Source organism: Orbicella franksi, chromosome 15 (assembly GCF_964199315.1).
Source record: "Orbicella franksi chromosome 15, jaOrbFran1.1, whole genome shotgun sequence".
Lineage (NCBI taxonomy): Eukaryota > Metazoa > Cnidaria > Anthozoa > Scleractinia > Merulinidae > Orbicella > Orbicella franksi.
The window spans coordinates 17,512,195-17,527,719 of NC_138159.1; the positions used below are offsets into that span (position 1 = coordinate 17,512,195).

Sequence of the window (15,525 nt, forward strand, 5' to 3'; positions counted from 1 at the left end):
TAAAGATGTTTCAATTAAGGACAAAAAGTCTCTTAGCTGAATTTTATCCATGCCGAATCCACGGAATATATTATTAATAAAGAACGTAAAAGTATTTTCGCTCGAAATGATACGCGCTAAGGGGCCAAAAAAGTCGGAAAAAAAACTAAGTCTTTTGACAGCAATACTGTCTTGGATTAAAATATTTGCTCTTTCAAAGCGACCGGAAAAAAGCAGTCGAAAAAAGAATTTAAGTCTTTTTGCGGGAAAAATGTTTCTTGGTTAACGATATTGCCCTTTTAAAGAGACCAAAAAAGTCGAAAAAGAAAACAACTAAGTCTTGGCGTTAAAATTGTCCTTAGAAAAAAAAGTCTGCGGTTTTGAATGGTGTCTGGTTTTGAGTCAAAAATATACTAAGTCTTTTGGCGGGAAAAATCTTGCACTGTGCAACAGATTTCTCTCATCAAAAGTCAAAGTATAGGTTTGATTTCTGGCTAGACTCTGTTCAAAAGTGCAGAATTTTTTTTCTTTTTGGCAACCCTACATAGTCAAAAAATAGTAAAAGAGATAGCCTACATTTCGACTAGTTTCCAGGCCCCTTTTAAAAAAGCGCGTTATTTTTTTTAAATATCCTCAAAGACTCAATTAAGACTCGTTTGTTACAACTGTTTGTTTATTTCAATTCTATTAAAATACTTAAAGGTATACAAGTTGTAACATTAATTATTAACTGCAGTTACAATTTTGATTAAGTGTACAAAATAATGGCAATAAATGATATAAATAAAAAAAATTCACTTAATACATCATTACGAGAAATCGCCTTATCGACATTAAGAAGAAAGGCGCAGGTGATATTACCAAATACCTCTGTCACCAATGAAGACTACATTTTCTATTCGAGTAAAAGTTGTACGATGTTTTTACAAGCGGTATAAAACTGTCTACCAAAACCATAAACGTCAGTAGCAAAAATCGTTTAATTAAGTCTACAGCTGCTGTTCGAGTAAAATTTATCCCGGGTTTTTATAAGTGGTGGGAAACTGTCTATTAGAAAATTTATAACTTGATGGTTAATTTTCGGTCCAATTCGAGTACCAAATCTCTCCGAGTTTAGAATAATTCCTTGTTGACTTAAAAGTTCCCTCATGAAAGATGTGCGACATATTTTCAGCGAATAAAACACAAGCGCGGACCAATGTTATTAAAAACTACAGAATCGCAAATTATGGTCAGAATGCACCGTTATAATGTTCTGCGACAAAATGTTTCTCGAATACCAAATTTAAGCGGCAATAGATTTGCCACGTCGAATTTAACAACAACACAAAGTTTCGTAGAGACTTTGATTCAAACTCGACGAAATATAGACGTTCAAAAATTGCGATTTTCACGAAGAAATTTTTCTGCCAGTCGTTGAAAGATTATAAGTCAGTTCTTATGACTGTGGCTTTTTATTTAACACAACATATTTAGAAATGTCATGCCCAGTTTTGGTCGAGAAAAGAAATTTAATTGGCCTTCAATTTGAATAACAAATGGTCCGCGCTTGTTTAACTCTTTAAATCTTGAATTAAAAATTCTCTTACTGATTTCCATACATTTCTCTTTAGTCAAGTTATAAGAATTTGATGGTAGATCAGGAATATATTGCCGGCCAGTTGAAGGTTGTCTAATCTCCTGTATAGATTTTTTTTTAGGAGAATTTGATTCTTACCACTCTTGGAAATGAAAGGCTTAAATGTTTGTAACGATATAAAGGTTTCTTCTCTACCTATTGAAAAACATACAACATAGTCCAGGCAAACATCATTGAGAGTCTACTTCATGTAAGAAAGCATTTATCGCCCATCACAATCCAGTAGGTTCTGCGTGGATCCACGAGACCAGAGCTGAGAGAGAAAGAAAACACGTACATGTCAATATACTTAATTACCCGGATGAGAAAAAATCAGTTAAAATGCGATAACTTTATTACATCCTTTCGGGATATCTTAAACACACTCAAATCACAAAATTGTTTCTCATCCCATGTAGAAAGATTAAGATAAAACTAAGAGTGATTTATTGCCGTTGCGTGTTGCAAAATAATGCACATAAAGCCCCGGCCAAACGATCGCAACATTTCAACGCAACATATCGCAACATTGTTGGGCGCAACATGTTGCGTGCGTACGGCCACCGTGTTGCGACATGTTGCGACATGTTGGGTGTTGTTGGCTCAAGTTTGAAAATGGTCAAATTTGAGCCAACAACACCCAGCATGTCACAACATGTCGCAACAGGGTGGCCAAAAGCACGCAACATGTTGCGCCCAACAATGTTGCGATATGTTGCGTTGACATGTTGCGATCGTTTAGCCGGGGCTTAAGAAGTAGAAAAAACGGAATGCTTTATTTTATGCGTAACGGAGTTTGCTAAGACACGACATTTGACGCATGTAAATCTTGCACACGATATTATGTTGACGGGAGGGGACATTGGGGGAACCCCAGAGAACTGGGGAACCCGGTCGGATACTGGGCTCTTGAAAAGACGGGAACCAGAAGCAAAATTTCCAGAATTAAATTAGCTGTTGATAGGCGTGAGTAATTTTTACATAGTTTAACTCGGATAGTGGGAAATTCAGAATTCCTGTTCCACAAATGTGGCGATATTAAAAGGAGTGCAGACAATTTTAAAAACCTTTCGATTGTAAGTTGTTCGCTTGCTAATATTAATAAACCGAGTGATTATTAAATTTGCGTTCTAAAATTAAAACCAATATGGCGGCAATGGTCGCGGCCGACTTAAGGTCATTCAAGGTGAGGCCGAGAGGTGTGAAATAATTGAGTGAATCACCTCAATTAAAATATGAATTGAAGAATACAAGTATATATCTTTTGGGGGAAAAATCTGCTCCCTGAAAACAGTAAGCTTAAGCTAGCCTTCTGAGTAACTAACTCGGGAAAACATTGGTACATTTATTAGAGAGCTTAAGCAAGTCGCGACGGCAATGGCAACGGTAATAAAAACGTCTCCAAACAAAAGGTTTGATGAGCAGAACAATGGCTGTGCACGTGCGTTGTAATTCTTGGTACATTTCTATGCCGTCCTCTGAAAAATAACAACGTGAAATGACCAAATTCTGCGTTGTCTAGAGAACGTAAACCACTTTTTAAAAAAAAAATTATATTTCAAATTTATCGCTGTGTCCCAAATATAGTTTTGTGATAGTTTTGACAGCGATAAACAAAGTAAATGACTCAAAAGTATCCGCGAGATTCGTAGGTAAAATATAAAGTCAGTTTTTAATCGACGTTGTCCTCGGCGTCAGCGTCACCGTTGTGGTAACTTTAACTCCCTGCTGTCATAGGCAATTACACTATTCCAAAAATTCAGAGCTTTCTGTTATATTTGCTTGTGATTGGTCAAAATTGCAAAGTGTGAGTACAATCAATAGAGGACAATGATTCACGTCAACAAATATATCAAATAAATTTCAGAAATACACTCCTCGAGGGTTACTTTATATCCAATCTCGAGAAATTGAGCAATATTCATTTGGCCTCTAGCATTTATCAATTTTTACCAACCGATCAATTCTACGTAAACTACAAGATCGATTCATGTGCAACAGAATGTCTTCAACTAAATATGATGTTTGAGCTCTGATATCAGTTAGAGTAACATGATGTGGAGCGATATGTATGCAAAAGTTCACCCTAGTCATTTTAAGGAGGTTCAATGTCACTTTTTCTATTTAGCCTTAAGGTATGGGTTTTGAAAATAAAATTTCGGTCGAAAGTCCATCTTCGATTTTTGCAAAGTTATACCATAATAATCGCAAAGAAATAAACAAATTGAAAGTTCCAAGAATTAATAGTAATCTGTTATGCTTCTTTAGATCGTGCCAAATGGCATTCTAAGCTCTTTACAACAACCTAAGTCTTGATATGTAATCGCTTCGATTCAAACTGATTTCCTAATTCTTGCTGTAGGATTCTTTGAGCCTTGCGAATTTCGTTTTTAAGTTGTTTTAAACTTTAGATTCTAGTTCATCTTCCATCTTTGACTTTGCCGGTATAGTGCGATTAATGAATAGTAATTTGAGAGCAATTAACTCACAACTTTAATTTCGGTTCCGAAGATGATGTTTCCTCACCGCGACTCATCGGGCTTTAGAATTATCACTCTACAGATCACAGCTACACTAGTCTACAAGAGATAAACAAAACGGCATGAGTAATGATACATTAATGAAGTTTTACGGGAAACAGAGAACACATTACGATATCCCAAATTAAAAAGGCAGCATCAATAACGTTCATTTTTTATATATATCAAAGAGGTTTCCCTTGAGGAGGAACTTGTTGTGTGGCAGGAAGTAACTATTATAAACATGGAACTTCGCTGTTTAAACTGGAGAACAAAATTATGAACCCGATATGATAAAGTTGTACTCGTAGATAATACGAGCAAATACAATCAACTAGAGGACACTGTCTTGATCTGCCACCGAATTCTCAGAACTAGCATTGAAAGGAATATGTGGCAATCACTAAAGAGAATTGATATTTCAATCTTGGGATAACATAAAAGAGTTAAGTTACCTGAAGTAATCGTGGGTCGTCGGATGGATCTCAGTTTCTATGGTCACTTCTTTCCTGAAAAGAGAATCAGATAAAAATAGCATTGAAATAACTTCTTTATGATTGTTTCTCGTATTGTCGAGGCATGCAAACTTCGCCAACAGTCTCCCTCCCCTCCCCTCCCCTCTATTAATATACGCGTTATATAAATGATATACATGGATTTTGGAAACAAAAATTGCTGGTCATAATGAAAATGATATTAAAGAAATTTAGTGAACTTTTTCGGCAAGTTGGGCGACAGAAATGGCAAATGAATGCTCAGTTGTTCAAACGAAAAATGTAACCCACATAAATACACTTCGATTCAGTTAGCAAAGTGAATAGCTCAGTGCTTGGGAAAAACTGAAGTTGCGACTATTTCGAACAGTCCTAGACCGTTTTGCGAGAGAATAAGCCATCTTAATAGTGCAAAATACAACATTACTTATTCCATGAGCAGTTCTTACCTCGTTGACGATTTCAACAACTTCTACCGAGAACGCGTGTGAGGCTCGCTCAAAGTAAAGTTTCTGTTCAGGCAGGTTTTTACGTTTTCTCTCAAGTCCAAACGTAAACATAATCCCAAACTGAACGGCAGAATTTTGAATTGCAAGTCGCAGAAATTTGTCAACGTGGTCGGTAACACACGACCGAAGAACGCAGCTTTACAAAACGTTTATCACATGCATAATTTGCAATTTAGATTTTCAATCGTTTGCGATCACGTGAAAAATGTTTTTTTTTTTTCAGTGTAGCGATAGCTAGTGTTCTAATTAGAATTTTTAACGGGCTTTTTCATTTTTTTAAACAACTTTTCTCGAAGAATTCATTGTATTTCAGGAGGGAATAAATAATATCTAAAGATTATAATTACTTGACTCCAGTTGTCTTGCCTCCTTGAATTCTTACATTTTACAGCTAGTACAACTACACTTTTTGTAAAATTCGTGCGTGTCTATTCAATAATCTTGCAAAAAAAGCTCTGGTCGTAATAATTCAATAAAACTACTTCTCCGTCCCAGTATTTCAATATTTGGTGGCCGAGAAATTTCATCATTTGGTTGTCAAATCTGGAAGTTCGTTATTTGAAGACAAGATCAAGGTGAGCTCTTATCTTAATCTTCTCTTGGTTATTTTCAGTTTGATCCCAGTTGGTGGTCGAACTCTGAAAAGGTCTAGATAGATATTACGAATTTTGGCCGCTTATTTATAATTCTTTAATCAATTATGTAATATTTGCCCGAGAAATCTCAAAATTTTAGCATATCACTTGTCGAGAAACAGGCGTGCAACAAGACTTTATAGAATACGTGAGATACTACGCGCACTCTCACTGGTCGATAGATGTGTTTAGATGAGATCATGTGAACACGGTTGTGATGTTTTAGATTCGCGCGTAATTTTATAAATATTTTATCAAAGCAATAGAGGACTTTTTCCGTGTTTACATAGCCCCATCTAAACACTTGGGGGGTGGGGGCATTTCGGAGAATTCTAAAAAAAGTTGTGCAAACTCGAGAGGCAGTCGGGGGTTTGCATAACTGTCTCGAATTCTCCGAAATCCCCTCGTGTTTAAATGGGGCTATGTAAACACGGAAAAAGTGCTGTATTGTTAAATAGTCTATAGAATATGATTTTTTAAAGAAGTTTGAAGAAAATCAAGTTTTTTAATGTGTTTCAGAGATCATTCATCGCGTTGTAGCCCACGAAGAGCCGCCATTTCGCCCAGATCTCACGTGCGTGGAGGCAAAGCCTGAATTTGTCGATTTGATGGTGGACTGCTGGAACGATGAACCCGAGGAACGACCGCACTTCTTTCGCATTGTTGATCGACTCAAGAAGATTAGTGGCAGGTAAACAATTGGGGCAATTTTTTTTATGGATGTCTTAAACCTAAAGCCAAAAAAAAAATCACGTCTACATCTGTCCAATCACTTGAAGCAATCAAGCAAACAAAAGCTTGCAATCAGAGTACAGCGCGAGAAAAACTTGCAACTGGTGCTAAGCGCTGGAAAATGTGTTTGCCGGTCGCGTTGTGGCAAAACATGTAACCGATGCGAAGCGCGGGAAAAAAAAGGTAACCGATCTTGAGCGCGGGAAAACATGTAACCAGCGGTAAAGACGGCGAAAAACCGGACCTAAACAATAAGGGGTGCAAAGCGCGGCCTAAGAGCGCGGGAAAACATGCAAACGGCAAGTTGCTGGAGAAACACATTTTGTTAAATTTTCATTTATACAGTTGTCATATTTTCAGCTAGTCGTGTATTAAAAGTTCGGTTAAGTGATTGGTAGTCTTTTTTCTATTTACTTGTAGCTATTTGTTGATAATCATATTTCTCAGATAACAAACTTATGATAGAAAAAAAAAAGAGAAATGATTTGTGTTAAAGTGTTGAATTTGTTGCTTTTTACTGTAGGGGTTCAAACATCATTGAAAACATGGTATCCATGATGGAGAAGCACGCCAATCATTTAGAACAGCTCGTGGATGAACGAACAACGCAGTTGAACGAAGAGAGAGATCGAACGGATAAACTGCTTAATCGTCTGCTTCCTCCGTAAGTTGAACATTTTCATGAGATTGATATACTAATTCTCCAGGCTGATTTTCATACGTTTGTACTATTGCTAACTACATTATACTTATACAGTTTTTGTGTCATGTCGGACAAAAATTTCCGACAATTTGCTGAAATACAGTGAAGGTAAATTTACGCCTACAAAACATGAATTAGGCTGAAATAACATTTGTGAAAATGATGGTTTTACTGCACCCTCAAGGTTTTCAGATACATCGCCGAGAAAATAACACAAATTTTAGCATGCCATTACGTATCAGTGTCTCAAGCAGAGTTCGCGGCTCCATAAAAGGAAACTAAGAGTTTTGGAGCTACTTAAAAGTTTTCTACTGTACTGCATATATTTTGGACGCTTAGAAATTTCGGACAGTTTTATTTTCGGACACTTCTTTTGTCCGAAATTAAAATCATCCGAAATTTTTGAGAAGAAAGGTGGTTGTGCCAGCTGAAGACTGTCTTAATTCACAATTTATTGATGTTCTAAGAAAACTGCGATTAAAACACCAAATCTACAAGCTATTTCTAACCTTCGTAATAAAGATCTACTTTGTCCGCAGAATGGTCGCAGAACAGTTAAAGATCCACAGTTCGGTACAAACTGAGGAATTTGAAGAAGTCACCATTTTCTTCAGTGATATCGTTGGATTCACCAAGCTGGCTTCTTCCAGTAAACCACTCGAGGTATTCACCAGTTTTTCTTAGCCTCTTGCAGGCGTTCAGTTCGTTGCGGCATAGTGCGAAAAAAAAAAAAAAAAAAACAGCGGAGCAAAATATGCCCCAGCTAAAGCGCCGTTCGTACCATGCCGGTGGAGTTTGAAAACGCATCAATCAACGGTCATTTTGAATTTCTGTTTGAAGGAAACTCTGTCAGGGAAATCAGATGATTATCGTGATTAGACTGATTACATCGTTTTCTAAAAGCCACGCGAAAACGAAAAGCCGGAGTGATATTATACAACGACAAAATGAGTTCAATTCTTTTCCTAGCTAAATGATAAAATATTTTCTTTGCAGATTGTGGATTTACTAAACGATCTGAACGTTGCATTTGATGAAATCATCACACGGTTCGACGTCTATAAGGTACGCTCTAAGAAAATACGCGCACTGATTCGTTAGAAATCGTGTTTCTATTAAACAATTAGATTATGAGCTCTCGATTTCTATCGCGTGATAGTTGATAGAAATCGAGAGCGAATAATCTAATTGTTTTAGTATAAATCTACTAGTCGTTCAAAAATTTATCTAAATCTTCTTCACAGACACTTCGAAAACGCAAGGAAGCGACCGTCATTTTGTTAACAAACGCACACTGCTATGCTACTGAGTATCTATCACAGAATAGAGAGTGATTAGCATAGCCAATCAGAGAACGGCATTCGTGATAGAACGCTAGTAGATTTATACCCAAAAAAATAGAAGAGATTTCAATTTAGAAAGTAAAGAATTGGATTAAAACCCCTTTGCCAGCAGGTATTCCCCTATATTGGACAAGAGATTAGACTGATAGCCCCCCTGTTTTAGTTGAGAATTAAACTCGTTCAATGCCGGAGGGAATGCACCGAGAATGCTTGGGGAGGAGGTGGGTGTGTACAGGGAAGGGAGGGAAAGGCAACTAAAATTTTCTGCATGAAGAAACACAAATTGGAACACTAGTGGAACTCAGAGGAACGCAAATTATAACGCACTGGGAAATCTACCGGGAACGCATGCAGAACTGTAAAGGCACTTTTAATTTCACTTATCACAAGTGCAAGGATTAGAATCGTGACGTTACGTAACGCAACCTAACATGGGATGAAGGTAGTGATATATAGTTTTATGTCCATCGTTCCATTTTGTTCCTGCTTAGTCACTGCTGGTAAAAAAAATACGAAGAGTTTTATAACGCGTTTCTTGCCAGTCATGTCACGCAATGTTACTCCCAGACGTTTCTTGATCTTTCATGGAAACCTCGTTCCCAGGGTCTCTTTCTAGAAAGAGACCCTGGGAACGAGGTTGCTTTATTGGCTCCACTATAGGAACGATACTCTCGCACCATTTTGACCGAGAACGTAAGAAGAAGAAGCAAGGGTCAGGGAGAACCTTAACAGATCACATTGCCTTTTAGGTCGAGACTGTTGGTGATGCATACGTTGTGGTCAGCGGTTGTCCTAAGCTGAATGGCATCAAACACGCGGGAGAGATCGCGAGCATGGCTCTGGAATTGCTAAGTCACATGTTCTTTTTCAGAGTGCGTCATTTGCCAGATCATCAGCTGCAGCTCAGGATTGGAATCCACACAGGTATCTGAGTGGTCCCAGGGCGTTTCGCTTTTGCTTCCCTGCGCGAAACCTGGCTCAACTCGACTCCTTACCAATACTTTCGCGGCTCTTCTTCGAGGTTCTTCGCCGCTCGCTTACATGACTTCGACACAAGCCGGCAGACCTTACAGGAGCTACGTCACGGCTCGCACATCTTGAAAAGTTGAGCCTAAAGTTTTCAAGGTCGTTGTTTGTAATCCGTGCGAATCTTCTCCATCCTTAACCATCCTTGTTCCTTTATGGTGTATTATTATCTCTTTGGTGTTTTTTTTTTTTGTTTTTTTTTTAAATTTTATTCCTCCAATTCCTAGCTAATACATAGATATGTAAATGTAATGTAAAGAAAGTAAATAGTAACCGATAGTGCTTTGTAAGGAAGAAAAAAACGCATAAAACAGAAATTACATCACTTAAATTGAATTACATTGTATATTGGAAGGAGAGGGGAGGGGCACATCTAGATAAACTAATTTTGTGCCCCTAAAAGTTATGTATAACTTGAGATTATTAATAAAAAGAAAAAGAAAAAGAAAGAGAAAAAGAAAAGGAAGAGGAAAAATGACAAAATAGCTCAGAAAGTTATAAAGAGATAATCTTTTTATTAGTACTGAGCAAGGTACCAGCGTAAAAGTGCTTTGGTGTTTTTCTATCCAAGTAAACTATTATTTCCAGGTTTCCTTCAATTCAGATTTAAAGTTAATTCTGTACGTGGCCAAAATAACTCAAAATACCGTGACTGAGCTCCTTTAAAACAAACAATATAGAAAGCAACGGGATTACAGCTGAAGGGTTTTGACGTGGAAAAAAATTTGCCTTTAACATGCGAGGGTTGGAAGGGGTTGAGCTTGTTCAGAAGATGACGGTATTGTTTTCATCGTTTTTTTTTTTCAGGCCCAGTTGTTGCTGGAGGGGTTGGTGTCACAATGCCTCGCTTCTGTCTGTACGGTCACACTGTCCACATCCCATCCAAAATGGAAAGTTGTGGTCTCCGTAAGTTATTCCACTACAATGTCACGCATCGTGTTGCGTTATTCCGCTACAATGTCACACAGTAGGAACCATTACGTTTTCCGAACGCACCCAAGCCGAGCAAAATCAGTATCATCAGATACTGCTGGAAAATTGTAACAAATGAAAGAATCGATGCCTTAATGGCAGAGAGTCAATGCATTCTCATTTTTATTTCATCTGGTTTTTAACAGCTCACCGTATCTATGTGGGCCGAGAGGCCCGCTCCAGGTTGGTGGAACTTGGGGGATATCACGTCACAGAAAAAGGCCAAGTTCAGATCAAGGTTAGCACTTAATTTTAAGCGCTATTCTGAAGGTTTTTGAAAAAAAAAAATGAATAGGAAAAACCCTCAGACCAAAACATTCGCAAACGTTCCAAGCGAAACAAGGACATCGTGAAAAGAGCGGCAAAGCCAATCCACGATGGTTTTCGTTTTTCGCCTCATTGGCCAAAGAAAGCAAGCTTCGTTCCGATTGGTTAGCCCAGCAAATGCAACAACTTCGACCCCACGTTCTCTCTTTTTATCCCCCTCCCCTTGACAAGAAGAGGCACGGATCGAGACGAGAAACGCAAAGCCAAAGGACACGAAATGATTTTGTCAATCATTCCTGGACATTTTTGGTAAATTAGCCAAACTAGGTTTCCAAACCTGAAACAAATACATTTAACACCAATTTAACAAACTTAGTTTTTCCAGGAATGTTACCAAACTGGACGTCAACCTCGTCCCCAGGGCCTTCTCGACGATTTTTAAATGGCAATCGGCATTTTGAACAGTGGAGAAGGCCCTGGGGATCAGGTTGAACTGTACGTCAACGTGTTCTTGTTGATGTAATTTACACGAACTATCCATTTTTGTGTATTCTGAAACTCTTCGTATCCGAGCAATCTGGTTCTCAACTAACTTTTTGCTAATACGGATTTCCTTTCTGTCCTGAAGAGATTGGGTCTAGTGACCACCTATTGGCTGATAGGAAAGGAAGGCTTCGACAAGCCCCTACCCGACCCCCCACTGGAGACATCAGAGCCACTTTTTGAGACTCTTGACGTGTATTATGCAAGTTAACTGACAAAGAAACAAACTAGATATGCGATTCCTTCAAGATCTTTATTATGTTTTCGTACAGAAAGTAGAGAAAGCTAAGTTTATAAAATGTAACCGAGCAATGAAACGGAAGGTGGGGTGCTGGCGGGAGGGGGGGGGGGCGGTGAGGCTAGGAGAGCTTGAAAGTTTAAAATCAATGGAAAGGTGCGAACACTTTTTCGAATGTATGTAATTGGATAGCATTGCAAATTTTCCTTGCTATTTTTTTTGGAGGGGAGGGGGAGGGGGGTGGTGGATGGGATGAGTTCCTAAAGAACTTTTTAAATTGGTCTTTTTTTGGAGGGGGGAGGGTGTGGAATCTTCCATCTTTACTGGCATTCCCCCTCCCGTTCTTTTTTCTCTCAGTAGTCCCCACCCCTCCCGCCAGGCATCGAAAATCCATCGTACATTTATGTACTGACAAATAAATAATATATATTATTCATGTTTAAGTTGTATAAATAAATCATCTCTCCTAAAACTCTCAAAACACGGAGGTGCACTATAGAAGGGGACTTCCCAAAGAAAACCGAACTTATTATCAGCGAACGAAACAATAAATGAAACGGTCAGAGCTGATGCAAACCGAGTTGACAAAAAAACAAATTTAACCAACTTTTACAAAATGTTTCGTTTGAGGTAAAGACGAAGCAAGCACACAAATTAAAACAACCTGATAACTTTTACACGGGTACCGAATCTAACAATTTACTTAAATTAACGACCAAGGAATGGTTTCGTCTGTTATCGTTCGGCTCACTCTGAAGTCGATACACTTTATAGTGCGTCTCCATTGTGCAGCCTTGGATTTCTAAAGTAACAAAATTCTGACTTTTTCTCAATATTTTTCAAATGAATTCTTGAAAGCAAACCCGATGTTATTAAAATTAATGTTGCCGAGAGCACAAAGTCACAAGTTTGTAAAATTCATTTTCGTTTGGAAGGGAAACGCCCTGAACTATTTCTCTTTTTAACTCGTGAAATGGGAAAGCAAGTTTTGAGTTGCGGTGTGTGGTCAGAGTACTTTTTCGCTACTAATTGTTTTCTACAAACCCTTACATCTGTCTACTTGTCAGTACACAATGAATGAAAAAAGAGAAAATCACTCACAGCCTGTGAAAATACAATCTTGTTTTCCACTATTATTTTATTACTGCGAGTTGTGAACAAAAAATATAACTTTATCTTTTGATTTGAATATCATTTACATTCTCTTTAATTTTATGTACAAGGCTGGGATTCAATAAATTTACATGCACGCATACAAGACCCTGATTTTGTTACAATAAATTATCACCGCGAACAACTAGAAAACCACTAGAAACTTATTCTGTCCCTTAGAAAAATTTACAATTCTTACTAATTTAAACACATACAGAACTGCACTGTAAGTGGAAACATGAACCTCCAGCATTTATTAATTCCTAATATTCTCCTTAGATTCTTTATCATTTTCTTTTTTTTTTTTTTTTTTGCTTCCTTTACAATTTCAATTTCACATTCTTGATTGAAAAACTAAATTTTCACGGGCAATTCTAGAAAACGTATGCAAAAAAGTGAAGAATTTTGATCATAAGTCCTTATAACAAAACACTCGGAACAAATTGAATTGGAAAGCAGGTACCTTATTCAAGGTCATTCCCAAGCCTAGTCCACCAGGGACCATAAGGAAGTACCTGTGCAAAGCCTCGTTGCATTGTCTCCTGTATATCTAAGAGGACATAACAGTGGTTCCGTAGTCGAGGTCATCCTTAAGCCCGGTCCATTTGTCTGGGACCATAAGGACGTACCTATTTATGGCCCCGGCTAACAGTGTCTTGTAGAGCTAAGAGGACACCATACTGGTTCCTTAGTCAAGGTCACTCCCAAGCCCGGTCCATTTGTCCGGGACCATAAGGAAGTACCTGTGCATGGCCTCGGTGAATCGTGTCCTGTACAGCTCTGGGGACACAACAGTGGGCATTCTCCCTTGGCCTCCCAGAATACCACTCGCTTTCACGTACATTTCTAGCTTCTTATCCCACGTAAATGTTCGGATAAAATCTAGAAGGAAAAAAATTACACAACGAGAGTCAACGATTGTCACACAACACTTCACCCAGACAGGCTGCGTGACGATCCTAATAAACAGTTGTGAATACAGTTGAATCAATCGAGAAATAAATCGAGAAGTTACAAACTAGCGTCCACACTACGCCGGAAGTAAAATTATTTGGAAACGCAGCTTTATTTCTACGATTAGGCCTCAAGTGCACACTAATCCGTCACGAAAACGGAGCTTTTCGAAAACGCTCTTCAAACCGGAGGAATTTGAAGACACCGGCTTTGCGTTTTCGTGTGGACGAAAAACATTTTTAAAAGTCTTCTTAAACGTACCTTTTGGAAAACCCTCTTTAAACCGAAGGAATTTGAGAACGCTGGGTTTTCGTTTCCTGCGGAAGGAAACATTTTGAAAAAGGAGCTTTTCGAAAACGATGGCGTCACGATAATAATGTGATTCAGTTCCCTGACGGAGTTCTCCTCAAACACAAATCCAAAATGACCAGTGGTTGTTGAGTTTTCAAATCCCTCCGACATAGTGAGGACGGAAAACATTTGATGCGTTTTCAGAGTGAAAACTCCGTTTACAAATTCCTCCGTCTTAGTGTGACACAAAGCGAAGCAACATGGCAGTCGAACGAAAAAGACAGCTATAAGGGTTGAGTGCCTCACCTATGATTCCAGTAACGAGTTCAGATCTGGCTTCATCTATGCCGACAAGAAGCGAGTAATCCATGACCATCTGCTGAGCGAGAAACTCGGTGTCGTTATGAATCGCACGGGAGAGAATCGCTTTAGAATGCGGTCGGAAAAATATCGGACATTCACGGATCACTAGGAAAAGAGAAAAACGGTTTAAGAAAAAAAAGTATTCAACCAATGGGAAGAGCGGGAAAATATGCAACCGATGGTAAGCGCGGGAAATCATGCAATCGATAGCAAACGCGGGAAAAATTTAACCAATGACATCTGCGGGAAAACATGCAACCGATAGCAAATGTGGAAAACGTGTCAGAGAGCGCGGGAAAACTTGCGAAAGATAAATCACGTTCTGCACTTAATTAGGTAAAGTCTGCATACGAGCTAAGTGGCTCATCAGGCCGGAGCTTATCCCGGCTTCTGTAGCATGAAGCGACTAGGGTGGAGAGAGGCACTATGAGAGTAAAGTGTCTTGTCTAAGAACACAACACTATGTCCCGGCCAAGGCTCGAACCCGAACCGCTCGATCCGAAGTCGAGCACACTAACCATGAGGCACTTGATTAGCTGAAAGGAAAAGAAGATAACTTTTATTGGTTACAGCAGGTTATACTCAAAAACAAGGCTTATCACACTCCACAAGTGAAGACGAAAAAAGGCAGCTCTTTAACGAGAGCTGAATATGATTATTACTCACTTTCAAGTAAATTTTCGTCCAACAGGACATCATTCTTCAGCCCAGAAGTCTGAACATAACGGCTCCGCATAGATCCTTTTAAATCAAAAGTCTGAAGAAAAAGATGTAAGAAATGTAATTCAGCTTTGAATTTCTGGTGGTATTAAAAAAGGTAGACAGTGCCATAACTTCTGCATCGAGCATAATAGGGACTTAAAGAAACGCTACAACGAGCAACTACTACGGCTACTTTGGCTGATTTCGCTGTACGGCAACAGGGTGTGCAGCTTCTATGTGTCTTTGCAAAGATGGCCTCGTTCAGGGAAACCAGGGACTATTCTACTTTCATACGACATAGGCTTGATTAATGACCATGATTTCCTTCTCTAGTATCCGTCTTACTTCTCCCAGAACTTAGATTTGCCTCTCAGCTGCTTTTAGAACCGCCTGTACTATAACATAAAAAGCTCGATTTCTGCATGGGCAGGGTGTTCGTACAACGTGAAGAGCCAGAAAACACAAAACTGTCGATTCTAAAAAAA

General features: G+C 38.6%; 2 protein-coding genes across 5 annotated transcripts in view; one reads left to right on the plus strand and one right to left on the minus strand.

Annotated features, from left to right (window-relative positions):
- The first annotated feature begins 5,890 nt into the window (after positions 1 to 5,890).
- Positions 5,891 to 11,684, plus strand: LOC145469130 (retinal guanylyl cyclase 1-like). Its single transcript, XM_081452809.1, has 8 exons — positions 5,891 to 6,445; positions 7,010 to 7,150; positions 7,729 to 7,852; positions 8,186 to 8,254; positions 9,282 to 9,456; positions 10,366 to 10,464; positions 10,677 to 10,768; positions 11,426 to 11,684. Exons 1-8 carry the CDS (start codon positions 6,363 to 6,365, stop codon positions 11,549 to 11,551), a joined length of 909 nt encoding a protein of 302 aa, XP_081308935.1. The 5' UTR covers positions 5,891 to 6,362; the 3' UTR covers positions 11,552 to 11,684.
- A 2-nt stretch (positions 11,685 to 11,686) lies between these two features.
- The window catches only part of LOC145469110 (1-phosphatidylinositol 3-phosphate 5-kinase-like), a 42,069-nt gene continuing 38,230 nt past the window's right edge, over positions 11,687 to 15,525 (minus strand). For all 4 annotated transcript variants that reach the window (XM_081452774.1, XM_081452773.1, XM_081452772.1 and 1 more), the window contains 3 exons: positions 15,005 to 15,095; positions 14,282 to 14,443; positions 11,687 to 13,612 (listed from right to left, as the gene is read on the minus strand). In XM_081452774.1, coding sequence (XP_081308900.1) covers positions 13,419 to 13,612; positions 14,282 to 14,443; positions 15,005 to 15,095 — 447 coding nt within the window. In that variant the 3' untranslated portion in view covers positions 11,687 to 13,418. The remainder of the gene's footprint in view (positions 13,613 to 14,281; positions 14,444 to 15,004; positions 15,096 to 15,525) is intronic.

Bases quoted from the DNA above. Each gene is read 5' to 3' on its own strand.
- LOC145469130 (XM_081452809.1), top strand. From the start codon at position 6,363: ATGGTGGACTGCTGGAACGATGAACCCGAGGAACGACCGCACTTCTTT. The intron at 7,853-8,185 runs GTATTCACCAGT...TTTTCTTTGCAG, and splicing joins CTTCCAGTAAACCACTCGAG to ATTGTGGATTTACTAAACGA. The intron at 10,769-11,425 runs GTTAGCACTTAA...TCTGTCCTGAAG, and splicing joins AAGGCCAAGTTCAGATCAAG to AGATTGGGTCTAGTGACCAC.